Source organism: Festucalex cinctus, chromosome 16 (assembly GCF_051991245.1).
Source record: "Festucalex cinctus isolate MCC-2025b chromosome 16, RoL_Fcin_1.0, whole genome shotgun sequence".
NCBI lineage: Eukaryota > Metazoa > Chordata > Actinopteri > Syngnathiformes > Syngnathidae > Festucalex > Festucalex cinctus.
Genome location: NC_135426.1, coordinates 11,182,291 through 11,198,901, shown reverse-complemented (window position 1 = coordinate 11,198,901; position 16,611 = coordinate 11,182,291). Strand labels below are relative to the sequence as shown.

General features: G+C 43.2%; 1 protein-coding gene across 1 annotated transcript; it reads right to left on the bottom strand.

Moving 5' to 3' along the window:
• Positions 1 to 3,097: 3,097 nt before the first annotated feature.
• On the bottom strand, positions 3,098 to 14,736 carry dcn (decorin). Its single transcript, XM_077500803.1, has 8 exons — positions 14,531 to 14,736; positions 8,358 to 8,596; positions 6,580 to 6,692; positions 5,762 to 5,975; positions 5,582 to 5,695; positions 5,394 to 5,487; positions 4,741 to 4,879; positions 3,098 to 4,024 (listed from the first exon to the last, which is right to left on the bottom strand). Exons 2-8 carry the CDS (start codon positions 8,572 to 8,574, stop codon positions 3,824 to 3,826), a joined length of 1,092 nt encoding a protein of 363 aa, XP_077356929.1. The 5' UTR covers positions 8,575 to 8,596; positions 14,531 to 14,736; the 3' UTR covers positions 3,098 to 3,823.
• Positions 14,737 to 16,611: the final 1,875 nt, after the last annotated feature.

The following is a 16,611-nucleotide window of genomic DNA, read 5'->3' as shown; positions in this document are numbered from 1 at the left end:
CCAAAAACAGACACCTAATGGAGAATTTTGTTTTGGTTGGAAATGTACCAGTCTCGGCTTCGAGTCCAGGCTCCTTCCTGGGTGGAGTTTGCATGTTCTCCCCGTGCCCGCGTGGGTCTTCTCCGGGTACTCCGGTCTCCTCCCACATTCCAAAGACATGCATGGCAGGTTAATTGGGAGTTCTGAATTGTCCCTAGATGTGCGTGTGCGTGTGGATGGTTGTTCGTCTCTGTGTGCCCTGCGATTGGCTGGCAGTCCAGGGTGTCCCCCGCCTACTGCCCAGAGCCAGCTCCCCCCGCGACCCTTGTGGGGATTAAGCGGTCAAGAAAATGGATGGATGGATGGATGGATGGATGGAAATGTACCAAAGAAGTAACTTGGTACCTGCTAAATCTTCAGCTTGGCACAAGCCAGCTGATGTTGATCAGTCGCATATGGTCAAAACTATTTGGTAATAGTCTTATGGTAACAGTAATAGTATATTTATAATGGCGACATAAACTATCCATTGAATAACAGCCATTGCAGTACAAAATAAAGTGTGCAGCTAATTCACAAAAATAATCTCCATACTTAATCTCATTCCTTCATATCAGTGTGTGCATTCACACTGACTGCGTAATAGACACGGAACACTTTCCATACAGCATCCGTATGGACTGTAATTCACACAGAGTACGTTGAGCGAGCTGTACGTGTCCGGAAATCTGCACCAGCGAGACCACAAGAGCACGGTGGTTCACAAACGTGTATATAGAACGCTGTTTGTAAACAATAGCCACGCTTGCCTGTCGTTCACATCGATATCCATTTTGGCTTCTGGAACTTCTACCATGTGTATGTACGTTTTGTCTTGAAATAGTGTTATTTTGTCATGTGTAATTTGTTTCACGCTTGTTTTTTTGTCTTTTAAATGTCTAACTCATGTTAAGCTATGTAGTTAGCTTGCCTCCCCCTCGCAAAAAAAAGAAGAAAAAAAAGCGAGTTTGCAAATAGGTTTATTTTTAAATATACTGGATCTACCTCTTAAAAATGCATGCGGAATCAGGAAAAAATAGAAATCTTGAAAGCCTTCCGGAAACCTTCCGCAGCTCCGCATTTGCATACGCCGTAGCTGGTGTGAATTGACACGCAAACTCAAATGCTTTCTTTTCATTGCAGCGTCCATAAAGATGCCGTTCCGCATCGGCTACGCAGTCAGTGTGAACGGGGCGCTAGATTTGGCAATAAAATGTTTCAGTAACTCCAGGATGGATTTAAAAAAAGATGTTTGGTGTCAAATTGTATTGCTTCCATCATTGTTGCAATGGGAAACATTTGCAGTAAACGACATAAAGCAACACACACACACATACTGGGTGAATAAGTGCAAAGAAATGCTCCAATGGGACGCACATGCTCCGACGGAGCTCTTCGCAGGTCCAGGCACACACAGCATTAGCAAACAGGGATATTCTGGGACGCCTTGGCACTGACACACTGAGTCCTCTAATAAACTCTCAGACAAGCAGCCAGACGCCACCTTCTGTCCCTGCTGTGCGGCCATGTGGTTGCTGCAAGCCCTCGTGGAGGCTCATGTGCTGCACAAGCACCAAAGAGAATCTCCGCTAGTGATAAGGTTGTGATTCAAGGGGTTGGTTTAGGTATTCCTAATTAGATTTGGTGTCAGATTAAAGTTTACAACAACCGAGGCCGTGAATCAGTGCGTGAGTTCAGATTACATTTGGCGACTTTACTAATGTAAAAACCTTCTGTGATCGATTGACTGTGTGACCAAAGCAGATGGAAAAATGTTTTGTTTTTTTCCCCCACATCAATTCGAAACCCGCTTGGCACGTGCACATGAAACTCCTCTTGCAGCCACCCATAGAATTGTGGGTAATGAGGCTCAGTCAAGCAATTAGGCTTACAGGGCTTGACGACAGATTAATTGGGTGTGTGTAGCTGTGTGTGCGTGTCAGAGGATAGAAGCAATGTGCCAAACTTCCACATGGGGGCAACAGACTGATGCATGAGGAAAGCTAGTCCACACCATAATATACACAATCCCTAACATATTCTGTGATTTCTGTTTCTTTGATTGATTGTGATGTAAATATGTTAATCAATACTAGTATGATGTTTTTATTTGATACAGAAAACGTGCTTCAGACGTCCGTCAAGATAATTCGTTTGGTATAAACAAAGATGTCAGAATAAACTTTGGAAATATTTCACCGGAGTCCATAGTGCCATTTGGTGGCTGAAGTTCACTGAGGTGTGTGGACTGTCATTTCTGGTCTGTATGGCTGTAAACCAGTGAGAGCGGGTTTGTGTCCCTGCGTTGACTTGGAAACAAACATAACGACAAAGTTAATACCTGAAAAAGACTCTGCTCCTCCTGGCAACCCTTGTGCATTGCCGTTGTACTGCCGCATCTGTGATCCTATGATAGTTTGAAAAGGAAAAATGTGCCCATTCGTCACCGCAAACTCGACTGATGTCCATAAAAACACTTTTATACGTCTTATAGTATCTCTAGATGGAGCCACCTTTCCAGGCTTGGTCCCGCAAAAGGTACGTTTGATCCCTGCAGCCCGGTTGCCAGGGCTGCTGTTTTTACAGATGTTGTGGCAGAAGATCGATGTCGATCTTCAACCGCAAAAGGGCTTATTTGGAGCTAAGCGCTTTGTCTCACCCACTGCGTCCCGCTCCATTTCTTTAACCTAAATATTCCCACAGTCTCTCGAGAACTGTAAATCACAGAGGCCCAATGTGCTTCTTGTGTCAATATTTTTTTGTCTCGGACCATAAAAATGGTCACGTAAAGTTAGGCAGTGCAAAGGTGGCGTTTCCTGCTGGCTAGTGGACCAGGATGTGGTGTCTTTCTGGAGTCTTGCACCTTCGTCAACGACGGTCTTACCTTCTCGTTGGCCTTGTTTCCCAAGAAGTGTTTGATGATGACAATGCACGGTTTCTGTCATTACAACCATCGCAAAGGTTTTCCATTTGCATTTTTTATTCTTTCAGGACACCTTTAGCGGGAGCCCCCTGCTCTGAAGATGAAGAGGAACACCTTTGTTGCTGATATATTCAATTTTCAAGCTATGATAAGTGCTTGTGCCTTTTGTATGCAATGAGAGGTTTTTATACAGCATTTATATACAGTGTCTATACATACAACATTCACACCATCTTCCGGGTGTAGCGGGGACACCTCTTCTCTTGAAACAAACAATGAAGTAGCAGGGGAAAGACATTCCAAAAAGTCCAGAAGAAAGCAGAATAAAAGCATGCATATAAATTTTTGGTCGTGACATTTAAAACATATATGGTTTATTCTAAATTTAGAAATGAACCTTGGTTCTCACTGGACAGGAAAAGTGGAAGAGGAGACGAGTAGTGAGCGTGAGGAAGTGATGGAAGTCACGCTTTCTTAAAAACAAAAATGATTGAAAACTTTCTCGGCTTTGCCGCCTGCTCCACAGGCCTCGTCTACAAAAAAAATTAATAACTGTCCCGTATGATGCACATGACTATGCTACAGTATGAGTGTGAGAATATATTACGGCTCTACCAATGATGTGCAGTGCATGTTTGCTGCAAGCCGTGTTTACTACCAACCGAAGCCGAGCTAAATAACGGTAAAAACAAACAAACAGAAAAACAATGTAATAAAACAAAAATGTGCTTGAGGTCCATGTCCACCATCAGGAGAAAGTTGGGTCAGAGGGGTGATGGTCAGTGGTCAAACACACACACTTTCACACTCATTTACAAATGCACACTTCCTCTGTGGTGGTTGTGGTGGTGAAGGAGGGCGGCTGTTGGGGACAGAGCCTCTTTACTTCTTCCTGTAGTTGCCCAGCTGGATGGCGGAGCGGTCAAAGACGCAACGGAAGGTGATGGGCTGCACTTCCCAGTAGGGGACAGGGTTGCTGAAGAGGCTGATGCCCGAGTACATGGCCTTCTTTGTGTTGAAGCCGGGAGGGCAGAAATCTTCCGTTCCCACCACACCAATCTTATTGGCGTGGAGGTAGACCACCTGCGCGAAGGAAATCGCATCAATGACGAAGTACAACCATTGTTTCAAAAGAATTACAACCACTCTAGATGACAACTTAGTCTGATCAGAAACCAAGTTTCTGGAAATTTGGAATTTGGATGTTCATACTACCAGGACATTTGAGAATACCCGGGCCAAGCCACCCAAATTTGGATCAGTATTCTCTGAAAAATTAAAGCAAATGCTGGCCAAGTTTTGTGGCAATCAGTCGAGTCGTTTTGGCCAAATCCTAACCACTGACAAATGTTGCTGAAAATCTCCCTGCTAGAGCACATAACTCAATTAAAACTCACAGAGGTATTACAAAACAAGGGTTGAGAAACATCCAATTATATGAAAACAATGAAAGATTATGAGCAGTCTCACAAACTGGATGGTTGTGAAGCATTTTGATTCATTTCCAATGAATCCCGCAAAGTAACAGAAAGTGTGCTTCTCATGAGAGGCAGCACTATTTGGGGTCTCACAAATACTTGCGCAAACGTGGTAAATCATCCCATGACAATAAAGTTGTTAAAATGAGAGAAAACAAGTCAAGCAAATTCTACGGGGATGGGATGTCAGCGGTCTTTGTAATGAGCAAAGTCAATGAATCCACGTGACTGTGCAGTGTGGCCTTGATCAGAGCAAACAAGCCGTGTTTCATTGCTGTTTAGCTGGGACCCATTCATCGTAATTGCGAGATGGAGTCGAACCTGGATGTATTTGTGGTCGGGCAAGCCGGGGGGCACGGTGGTCAGGGCGTTGTTATCGAGATGGAGTTCCCGTAGGTGGGGGGCGTTCACCAGGGTGCCGTTCTCCACCAGGCTAATCTCATTATGGCTCAGACCCAACCTGTGGGAACAAGTCACATCACTTATCTCATTGTATTAGTAGCTTTAGTAGTAGCCAGTGAAAAACAAATGACATGGAAACACGGGCTTACTCGCACCTTTCACTGTCCCAATCCAAGACTTCAGTATGACAAAATGAAAAGTGAAACACCTTCTATTGGTGCTGCATTAAAGCTCTCTTTGTTCATTCCCAATTTTCCATAGTCTATTTTGTGTCCAAACCCGTCATTTGGACAATCCCGCAACTATCGTTTGCTTTGCCAAGCTGTAGCCAAGGAGATAAAGAGATTTGAAAAGGATGAAATATCCCAAATCCTGTGCATAATAAGTGTCAGTCTTGTGGGAAGACCTCCGGCATGGCCTAATTATATATTAAAACGTATATATTTATATATATGTATGATTAAAGTTGAGGAAATAAGAAGAAATTCCATTCCTTAACATCCTGAAATTTATGAAATTTAACTTCTGGCAAACTAAATTGACATATAAATGAAGGAAAGCATTTTTAATACTTGGCCAGCTGCTTGAGGCCCTTTATGCTCTCAGCGGTGACCTTGGAGATTTTGTTTCCGTCCAGGTGGAGCTCAGAGAGTGAGCTGGGCAGACCTGAGCAAAAAAAAGAAAAAAAAAAAAGAAAAAAGAAAACCCACCAAGACATCAATGCTGAGGCCGAATTAATCGTGTTATATTGACGGGGTACCTTTGGGGATCTCCGTAATCTGAGTGTCCGCAATACGAATGTAAGAGACTCTCTTGAGGTCAGCAAAAGCGCCAGAATCGATCCCTGCACTCTTCAGGGGGTTGGATCCGAGCTCTGAGATGAGAATTCCGTAATCAGAAGAATCTGGACAAGAGTCATCTCTTGTTTAATTCGATTTACCCATGACGATGATGTGGGACATTCCCTGGAAGGAGGCCTTCTTGATCTTGGTGATCTCGTTCTCATGGATGCGCAGCTCCTGCAGACTCTTGGGCATGTTGGCTGGCATCTCCTTCAGATTGTTCTTGGACAGGTAGAGGCGCTGAAGCTTGGTCAGCGGGCTGAGGGCTTTAGCGTGGATGCTGTTGATCTTGTTGTTCACCAGGATCAGCGCCTGTGGACGGAAAAACATTGGAATCTTCAACTGGTGCTCTGTTTCCAATCAGCAGAACACTTTAGCATTGTAATTGGGAGCGATGACATAACCAGAGGCCATAAATCAAGCCAGACCACAATCTTTTGCCAAGCCTAAAACCATGAGTTCACACGTCATTTAAAAAAAACAAAAAACATGGGAGGCGATTACCTTCACCATCAGACTCTGTTCGGCCTCGTAAACACAGAATGAGCTATTTTAAGTCCTTTTAGAATTCTGGCATTTACAAGTCACGTTTCTCCGCAATATTGCATTCCTGCAAGGTCACTGTAAACTTTTCCATGACATTCTGGGAGCTTATCAGTCGTCAGCACGGGTGATTGGGGGGGTAAGTTCAAGTCCGCACTGGCGTTCCACGCTCGTGTAAACAGACGAGAAGCGATGCAAGGAATGTGGCCCCTTCCGACGGGAAAGCAAGATCTCAAAAATTGACACGTGACTGGTTTCCATGCACCTGGCGACTGAGGGAGTGGCGGTATCGGAGGATACACCACGATCCCACCCTTATGTGGACCAGTGAATTCCTTCGTCACCAGGTGCATGGAAGTCCAAGGTCTCTTACGTGCAGCCCTTTGAGGTTCTTGAAGTCGTTCTCCTTGATCTCGGTGATCTTGTTGTTCTGCAGGTCGAGCAGAGTGGTGTCATCTGGGATGTCCTTGGGAACCTCCTTCAGACCTGGTGGGGAAAAAAAAACAGACTTGTCAAAGAAAATATCCCAAAATGCCAACAAAAGATTACTAAATTTGGATGTTCATCAGGGTTCAAAATTCCTAGAACCCTCAATCACTTTTTATGGAAATTAGTTGAGTCCACATAAGGTCCAAAAGGCAGAAACTTGGACAGTGTGTTACCAATATGCTGACGTCCCTAAGGGACCAAATAACAATAAATATTCAGCGTTCTCCGGGGCACACATGGCAGGAAATGGAACTGAAGACAAATTTCCTGAACGACATACCTGCACACCAAGCTCATGTTTTAGCGTCGCATGACACGGGCTGTGGACGCGACGTGCAAAACCGACACCTGCGCTCAAGACGAGAGATGGTTTGAAACAGAGGCATCTGGCGGTTACGGCGTTTTGCCATCTGTGGCAACACGCAACAGCTTCATTTACATTTGAGGGGCGAATATTGTTTCAGTTTTTGAGGTCTGGTTTGACTTGTGAGCTCCTCAGATTTTTAAATTAAACCCAAAAATATTGCCTCAAAACAAAGGGTGTGGCAATATGTCAAAATTTACGCAACATTTGAAAACTGGCGGCCAATGTTGTGTCGAGTGTGACAAATTAGTAAGCGACTGACGTCCAGGAAATGGATAAGAGAAGTACTGTATGACTCGCCCCCGCAGTTGAAAGTCGCCATGAATCACACCGCTTGATAGCGAAGCCGCGTTTGAATCACTTCAAACACGTTAAGCACGTTTCACCACCACGTCTGCGACAGTGGCTTACGAAAATGTGAAGTTTCTGATTGATGAGTCTTTGGTCGGCAGCAAACTGCACACTCAGCAATCGACGACTCTTTGGTGTTTTAAATTTAGATGTTTGTCATCAGAGGTGGCTCAGTACTCACACTCACTTGCAACATTCCGCTAACTTGGTCATAATCAAAGTCACCTGTCAACCCTCGTGGTTGGTGTACCGCTATTAACAGTCACATGTTTCTAATCACTGTACACGGAGCCCTTGGTGGGTCACCACTTCCTCTTATTACCATCGCCACGACAACGCAGCCGCAGTGTTTTCACAACCCTCGCTAAGTGTCACTCGAACCCAACTGGGTATTGCACTGCACGTGGAATGTTTATGTCGGACGGCTGTGTGGTTTTAAGGAGTCCAGCCATGGAGCTTCATCTCCAGGGAACACTGATGGAACGCTGTTTGCTCATTATTGAAACATCTCAGTTAAGATGGTTGTCGGACACTTACGTATTTTACGATCAGCCATCCAGTTTGACCGTCACGCCTCGCTTAACCCTGAGACCTGAGACCCCTTCCCTTTTAGACAAAAGTGGAAAGAGGGACTTTTCTTGTCTTGTGTATATGCTGTACGTCAGATTACACAAACATGGAAGATAACAATGGGGTAAACTGTTGTGACTGTGCTGAGAGTAATTGCGCTTTTTAAGTGGTCTTAGAGAAGAATATTTGGGTTTCATTAACTCTTGACAGTTCAGGTTTTCCCTCCACTCCAAGCCTGTTGGTAACACAATTTCCTCCTGATGGATTAAGACTGTGAAATGGTGCTGTTTCAGTGATAAAAAAATCCCTTGCAATGTGGGATGGATTGGATCAATAACCCAAACACCAGGAAATGTTATCCTGTCTAGTGGTCTTACCGAGGTCGGAACACTGGACCACACGCAGGTGGCACTGGCAGCGGAATGGGCACTTGGGTCCTTCGGGCATCTGGAATGTTTCATCCACCTGCGTGGGCAATTCGGGTATTCCGGAGCCGGGCTCGTCCTCCATCATGAAGTCCAAAAAGCCCGACTGGCGGAAGGGAAGTGCCCAGCAGGCGGTGACCAGGAGCAAAGAGAGACAGGCTGACCTCATGGTGCTGCTAATGAAGGGGAGCCTGCAGGAACAGGGATAACATGTCAATTGATGTCTTCAACTTGGACATAGAAACTAACTAAAGTGTCCAACATAAAGGAACAATTCAGGAGGAGGGAGATGACGGTAGTGATGTTGAAGGTTCAAGGTGAATGGTGGTGGTTGGGAAACAAAGCACAACATTGGACAGAACTTGGTCAGCTTGTTTCTCCAACAAAGAGGAAAATTGCGCAATCATGCGTTAAGGAGCAGACATGATGTACCATAAGATATTATTCGGGTTTACATGGAGACTTTTTTTTTTTTTGTCATTCTAATTTAAATAATTCCGACTGAAGATCTCTGGTCAGCTATTTACAAGTCATGTGATTTATTACGATCTGGCATTTACATGTGCCACGACACGAATCAGATCAGCCATTTTATAGCTGTGTGACACTCAGATGTTAACATCATTTTTTTACATGATGTTTGTTTGGATTGACAAAAGGAATACATTCCCCAATGAATCCAAATTAAATTCTATTTGAATCCCGTATTTGTGCTCCGATTGAGTTGTTTATGGAGCATTTTCATTCTGTTGGGTCATTTTGGTTTATTCTCATCCAAAAACAAGGCTCTACGCAAATCTGACTACTTTTTAAAAATAACATTTATAATTAGTATTTGTTTTGAAAGAAAAAATGGATTGAAGTACAGTCAGATGTAAAATTGGTGTGAATGCAATGCCAGTTTTAGTATAACATGATATACAAAAATATTAATAATACAACAATTAAAAATGTCATTGTCACACTTTCATTAAAAATTTTCTAAAAATATGATACTGTACAGTACCACTTTATTGCTTTGTCCAAATGAAAGTTTTCTTTTGGCTCCATACTTTGATTTGAACCATTTCTCCATATAGCCCACTGTTGTTGTAATTTGTGCAGTAGCAAGTCATCAAACAAAACTGCTGAAAAGCAAAAAAAGAATGTGAAATGATTTGTTTCCAACTCAATTGTACGGTTTCTATGCACACAACGCAACTGCATCACACACTGTCTGACCTTTCACAGCGCAAGGAGCCGCCAATCTTCTTGCCATGCTTTGCACCCTCTGTCAGCTCCGTAATGAAAGGGCACACATGAGCCACATGCGGCCAACAAGTGATTTGGCGCAACTGTCGGAAATCGCCACCAGGATGCGGAAACAGAGACGAGGTTTGCTGCCGATTGACTGTTTATGCGCTCGTGCAATCCAACAGCATTGTTACGGCGCTTAAAAGTGCGAATTCTGTCGATCCAAGGCGAGGTTACGTGAGGTCACTGGGATGACCGTTCGACCCAAGCCGTAATGATAACCCTCGTCCACCAAAGTTGCCGCAATAACAGTCTCCAACCACTTCCATTTCACTGAGAATGACCTGCATTGGATTAGTAATCTGTTTAATGTAAACAAAAAAAAGAAAAGAAATCCACACACATAGTTTTATATTGCTGCACTTTCCAGCAATTTGCCATGTTGTCTCATGTTAGCTGCAACAAAGACTTCTTGTCTGGGATTCATGAGATCCAGAGGACATGTTGTTCCACTCTCCTCGCAGGCTGAGTCATCTTGGCCGTGTCAAGCTCTCTTATCTCAAAAAAGTACAAATTCAGCAAAAAAAAAGGCATCTTGTCTGCGCACACGGTGGGCCAAGTTCTCTACAGATGCCTTTCGCCTGTTTGTTTAGGGCGAGGTCCTTCATTGCGAATTTTCATTGTTGGGATTGGACGCACATCTGGCTGCACGCCGCGGCCCCGAGCATTTCCGACGCTGCGCGTGGAATAACAGCCTTCAACGTTAATTAGTCAACCGTGTCTCCCGCCTCTGACCCGCGACGTCCGTGCACCCCCATCTTCCTTTTTGCCCCTGTAACGTTTTCATCAGCTTCTGCGAGTCAGACAGTTTTCCACAGCAGCTAATCCCGTCTGTAAAACATGAGTGCTGCACGATAAGACATTTGGTTTGTTTATCTTTTCAGCCGAACACCATCTCCCGAAAAAAAATCCACAGGGCTAATTTCTTTGTTGTTTCTGTTTGAGTTGATAAATCATGGAGTCTTTTTTAAGCAGGGGAGAGAGGGGTGCGCCAACTGTCAGGATGTTGGTCAAAGGGTGTTCTCTTCAACCGTGCACCATCTCCCGAAAAAAAATCCACAGGGCTAATTTCTTTGTTGTTTCTGTTTGAGTTGATAAATCATGGAGTCTTTTTTAAGCAGGGGAGAAAGGGGTGCGCCAACTGTCAGGATGTTGGTCAAAGGGTGTTCTCTTCAACCGTGCACCATCTCCCGAAAAAAAATCCATAGAGCTAATTTATTTGTTTTTTCTGTTTGAGTTGATTAAACATAGAATATTTTTTTTTAGGGGGGGAAGAGGGGAGCGCCAGCTGTCAGGATTTTGGTCAAAGGGTGTTCTTCACACTTCACCTGATGTAACGGTCAATTAGTTTGTCCGAATTAAGATGTTTTGCTGACAAATAACATAAAAAAAAAGAAATGGTGCACCCCCTCCCAAAAAAATGCACCAATTTATTTTTCATGTTGACAGCTGTGCTTAAGACTCACAATTATATAAAATATTGATTGGTTGGTTCCAATGATACCTTTTTTTGACAATAAATTGGCAACTTCAAAAGAGAGATTGCGCACCTTCAAACCCCTCTCCCAAAAAGGCTTGTTCTTGGCAGTATTTCAGTTCAATTTGAAGGTTTGCATGACTCAACATGATGTCTTTATTGACTTCTTTATTGGCTTTGTTTAACTTGATTTTCAGGGTGTGATCACCCACCTCCACCCACCACAGGTTTTATATAATAATTTTTACGCCCCGCCTCAGTCCCGCAGACCCCATTAGCATTTCCTTAAAAACGATTTTGAAAACAATTTCGAAGTGGGTGCTTAACACTTCCAATCATAAAAAAAAACAACTTCTAAACGAGTTGGTTTATTTGAATTTGCTGATAAAATTTGTAAATATCAAACACTAAAAGAGATGACACACACCCTCAGAAATCCTGTCGAATCTACTAATGACTACCTTAAAAAAAAAAAAAAAAAAAAAAAAAAAAAAATAATCTTGTCGAATCAAAAGGCATCATGTTTAAACTAGTAAATAATGTAAACTATTGGAATTGTTCCAAATTTTAGGGCGTGACTCACTCCTGGGGATGCACTGCATTACAAAGTGTCAGAATAGGCTGACAGTATGTATAATATCATATCTTTAGACTTTAGACATTGTTATTTTTGAGCCCTCTTCTCCAAGCAACTGGAAGCAATTTTGTCATCACGAGGCCACTCGATTTTCAAGCGCTGCCGTGTTAGTCAGAAGACTGCGCGTCGCATTTTGTGCAATTTCTCCTCAATCTTGGATGAAAAACACGAGTCGACCTGCTGCGCCCTCAGGCGCGCGCCTCTTTTTCGCGTCCGCAGGCCTGGCGGCACGATGGTCTCGTGGAGAATCTGCTGAAAGCAGGACACGTGTCAAAACGCGCCGCAACACGTCTCCACCTCAAACACTTCTTATCTACACCACAAAGGAAAATGCAGCTTTCTTTCCCACCACCCCTCAAAAAAATAAATAAATCAGTATTTATGTTTTGTCTCCATTCCAGTGAGTGAGAAGGATGTTTTCACAAAGATGATTGCTGATCATTTTTCACGGCATTCCTTTTTAAATAGGGTTGTAATATTTCCCAGCTGCGGCTTTGTGTGTGTGTGTGTGTTTGTGTGGCAGGTATGGCAGGGACTTACCATGGGGAGGATTTTGCTTCTTTTTAAACATGCTTTTTAGGTGAGTCATCACAAATTGTAAAATGTCCAACTACTCTAAGTGGTGAGGGGGCTAACTAATGTTTAGCTAAGCCCAACCCGTACTATGTTGATCTACACCCCTTAAAAACCTCCCCGACATAACTGGAGCACCCCTTCTTTCCTGTATCACTCTAAAAAAGTTCATTTGTGAAATAACAGCCCCGTTGAAAGACATCAGGAAACTAATTCTTACGCTTTAGAAAAAAAATGTCTTCAGGGTGCGTCAGGGGTGGCGTGTGAAACTGCAAGATTTACTTTTGATTCAATCCAAATCAATACAAGGCCTGTATTATGTTTTTTATTTGTTTGTTTTTTTAATAATTAAGGTGGATTAACGCCAAAGTCGTATGGATACTGCACGATTTGTCCAGTCAATGCGCCATCAAATGTTGAAATCAGAATGACTTTTCATAAAACTGAAGTATCGATCACTACCAACGTTGGTGTTGACATTTAGGTGGATCCACCCACTGCTATGAGTTGTGTAACTGGGGTGATGTTGTTTCTGTGCATGGACCTCATCAAAATTTGGCTTCCATACTGGAAAATATCACCATGTTCTTCTAAAACATGATCAATATCTTAATGAATGACCAAGGAAGCAAGGCTTCTCCCAAGTAAGCCCCATCCCCCACTTCATTGCAGCCCCTCCCCCAAATGTGGCCCTAGCACTCCTAATGAATCCCAGTCAGGAAGCAGATCTGGCTCACGTCATTTTTCCTCCATTGGCTTTTGTGTGACTTTCCCAAGCTTACGTTTAACTTTTGACAACACCGAAGGAGGCCGAAGTGTCCCTGCGTTGATCATTCTCAAGGCCATGCGACGTTTAAAACACGTGTGTCCCTTTTAACCCCCCAGTTGCAAGCCTCCTCCTCGTCCTCCCACGTGCTTGTGATGAAAAAAATTCTGGAAGACCTCCCAACAACGGCTTTGTGACTTATCAGGCAATTTCACAAGAGAGAACATGTGCAACCACTCAAGAATGAGCGAACGAGACTCGCCTTATAAGACAAACAGACTTCACCATCATTGGGATTTAAAAAAAAATAAAATCAAATGTTTGACCACGTTTCTGCCACCACCCAATTCCCGTTGCTTTTGGTTTGTTCCTGCCCTGTTTGATCCTCCTTAACCAGAAAGACATGTGCAACTTGCATTGTTCTTTAGCTTTTGGAATCCAGATGGAAAAGAAGAGCCCAAGAGTTCCTCTGCACAAACCTTCCATTCACTCATGGCTGCTTCAAATGTTAAACATCTGCTTGGCTCCATGCTGATTGTCCTCCAAGCCCAGATTTTCATCACTTTTGAATCTCTTCTCTTCTTTTCCACTGCAGCTGAGTCCTATTAGTTCTTTTTGCTGCTGGCAAAGAGGATGTAATGAGTTAGCTGAGACCGCCTCTCAATGAGAGAGGATGGAAGCTGTGCAATTATAGGATTAATGGCAGGTACGACGCATATTATTTTTTTTCAGCTTGCTTTCAAAGCCTTTAAACTGCCCCTCAAGCAATTTGGCTCCTGCAGGGAAGCGAGAGGGGGTTATTTTTCCTGACAGATAAGGGGTTTGCTGCTCAAAAACAAGCCATTACTAATATTAATGGGGTGAATCATCACAGAGAAATGCTTGTTTCTCCTCATTTATGCAGCAGATCCAAATATTTTCCCAACACAAATGAGAAGGAACACCTCCCCCCAGAATCCAGTTCTCTCTGTATAAACACAGAAAATTTTGATTTTCGAGCCATCGCCATGCAGGAATGCAAGAGGTTCCCACAAGGGCTCCATCCAAACAATCAATCGACTGAGTGTCAAAACGGTCCACTTGGCTACAAAAAAGGCAGGGAAAACCTGAATTGGATGAACAAAAGGCCAAAGGGGGGAGAGTGAGGGACCAGCATCAACAGGCACCCACCACACCCCCTTCATCCCAGCAAAAGGGTGCCTGAGTGGAATTCAAAGTGGGAATCAGAAACGCTTGCAAACACATAGAAGAATCAACATAAAATGATATCATCCCAAAAGCATTGCATATACGTCCCGTTGACTTTCCAGCTCTTTTCCCCACCCGTCATACAATTCCCATCATTCTCCCGCAAAAGTCAAAAGGATGCGGCAACCAACCTGTTCCCGGGAGAAGCAGAAGGCAAAGCGCAGAGGCTGGGACTCCCCGGATTAAAAACAAACAAAAATCCAGGCAAGTTTGTTTTTTTCGGGGGGATGAGGCAGCGAAAAGCGGCTGCTCGGGCCTTTGGGGTAATTGGACTCGGGAGCGCTCGACAGCGGAGATCAAGCAGGTGTGCTGTGTCACAACAAGGGGAGGAGAGAGAGAGAGAGAGAGAGAGAGAGAGAGAGAGAGAGAGAGAGAGAGAGAGAGAGAGAGAGAGAGAGAGAGAGAGAGAGAGAGAGAGAGAGAGAGAGAGAGAGAGAGAGAGAGAGAGAGAGAGAGAGAGAGAGAGAGAGAGAGAGAGAGAGAGAGAGAGAGAGACGAAAGAAGGAGGAGGAAGGGCAAAGACCCAAAACAATTGGTGGAGCAAAAACAGCTGGAAAGGAAAGAAGAAGGCAAGGAAAGAGTGGAAGAAAAGGAGAGTGGAGCAGTGATTCAGCTGGCAGGCACTCTGACATCTGGGAATGATAGGGGGGGCTTGAAAACTCCTTTGCTTCATTCTCATTAACACACTCCTGACTAATCTATTCCCACCAATCGTCAGGGGTTGCATGGGACTCATCTTTCATGACTTGTTTCACCAAATGCTTCAGAAACGTGTTTTTGATAAAGATGACTTGACTTGACTTGACTTATCGCTCAAGGAAATAAGCTATTGCTTGAGAGTGTGCGCATGTGGTGCAAAGGCTCTCTTGAAAGTTCCCATGTTGACGATTACCCCATCTTCAAAAAGTCACAAAATCAGCAAGATTGTATATTTATTTATTTTTACTGCCCAAAGCCAGTTTCAGCTAGTAACGTGACATTTGCTCGGAAGGTCTATCAAGAACAGACCCACAAAAAAAGTCATTTAAAGCATAACACACATGAAGTTTAAAATACCCACTTTGACTCAGTAGCACCCTCATTTTTTTTTTTTTTTTTAATTCAGCTCCTAAAACCAGTTACATATAGAAATGTGAACTTTGGTAGATATGTCTATGATGAGTGGACCCCCAAAAAAAGCATTGCTTGAAAACATACAAAAAATCTTCCATTTTGATGTCAAGGCTTGGTACCACACTCTTGACAAAATTCAGCCCCCGAAGCCAGTTCTACATGGAAATGTGAACTTTGGTAGAAGTTTCTCACATAAGTAGACCCACAAAGATATCTTAACATTCCCCAAAACACATAGGGGGTTTAAAATATAGCCACTTTAGTAGCATTTCTTAGAATGTTTTTGTTTTTTTGTTGTTGTTTTTTTTATTTATCCTTCAAAGCCAGTTCATGTATAGATGTAAAGTTTGGTTGATGTGTCTATCATGAGATCACCCACAAAAAAAGTCTGAAGGAGCCGTAACACAATCTACTATTTTGGCTTGAAGCAGCCACTTTGGCTCTGGAGTGCCCTCTAGAATATAGAAATATTTTGTAAATTCAGCCCCCATAATGTGAATTTCAGTAGACGTGTCTATCACGAGTAGACCCACAAAAAATGTCAAGAAGCCATTACTGCAAAAGACACAGAAAGTCATCTAAATCATTTTGAAGCAGCCAGATAGGCTCAACAGCAACCTCCATTTAAATAAAAAATTCAGCCCCTGAAGCCAGTTTCACATAGGAATGTGAAATTAGACGTATTGTATGGATCATGTGTAGGTTCACAAAAAAAAAAAAAAAAAAAAAAAAAAAAAGTCTCAAAAAGCCATGCTTGAAAACACATGAGAAGTCTGCTATTTTGATTGGACCAGCTATTTTAAGGCCATTTTTAGAATTTTCATATCTTTATATATATATACTTGCATTGAGTTTGAGTTAATTTTCGAAGCTTAGCAGGATCAGATATGGGAGCAGGTTTGATCCTGTCTAACACCCGCCCACCAGCCACACTCCCTAATGCACAGATCTATAGACAATGTAAAAGGCAGACTGCACACACGTTAGCCCCAAATGTGTTGAAAGGTTCCATCTTAGCTTGTATGACACGTGTCAGTGGCCGAAGGAAAAGCTCTTAGCTTTAAAGTTCAGATTGAGTCTACTGGAGGTAGGAAATGAA

What these genes read in the sequence shown, in the direction of transcription:
- dcn (XM_077500803.1), bottom strand. Translation starts at nt 8,574, where the DNA reads ATGAGGTCAGCCTGTCTCTCTTTGCTCCTGGTCACCGCCTGCTGGGCA. An exon ending in GATTACGGAGATCCCCAAAG is followed by an intron (nt 5,488 to 5,581) that starts GTACCCCGTCAA and finishes TTTTTTGCTCAG; the next exon opens with GTCTGCCCAGCTCACTCTCT. An exon ending in GGCCTCAAGCAGCTGGCCAA is followed by an intron (nt 4,880 to 5,393) that starts GTATTAAAAATG and finishes TTGTTCCCACAG; the next exon opens with GTTGGGTCTGAGCCATAATG.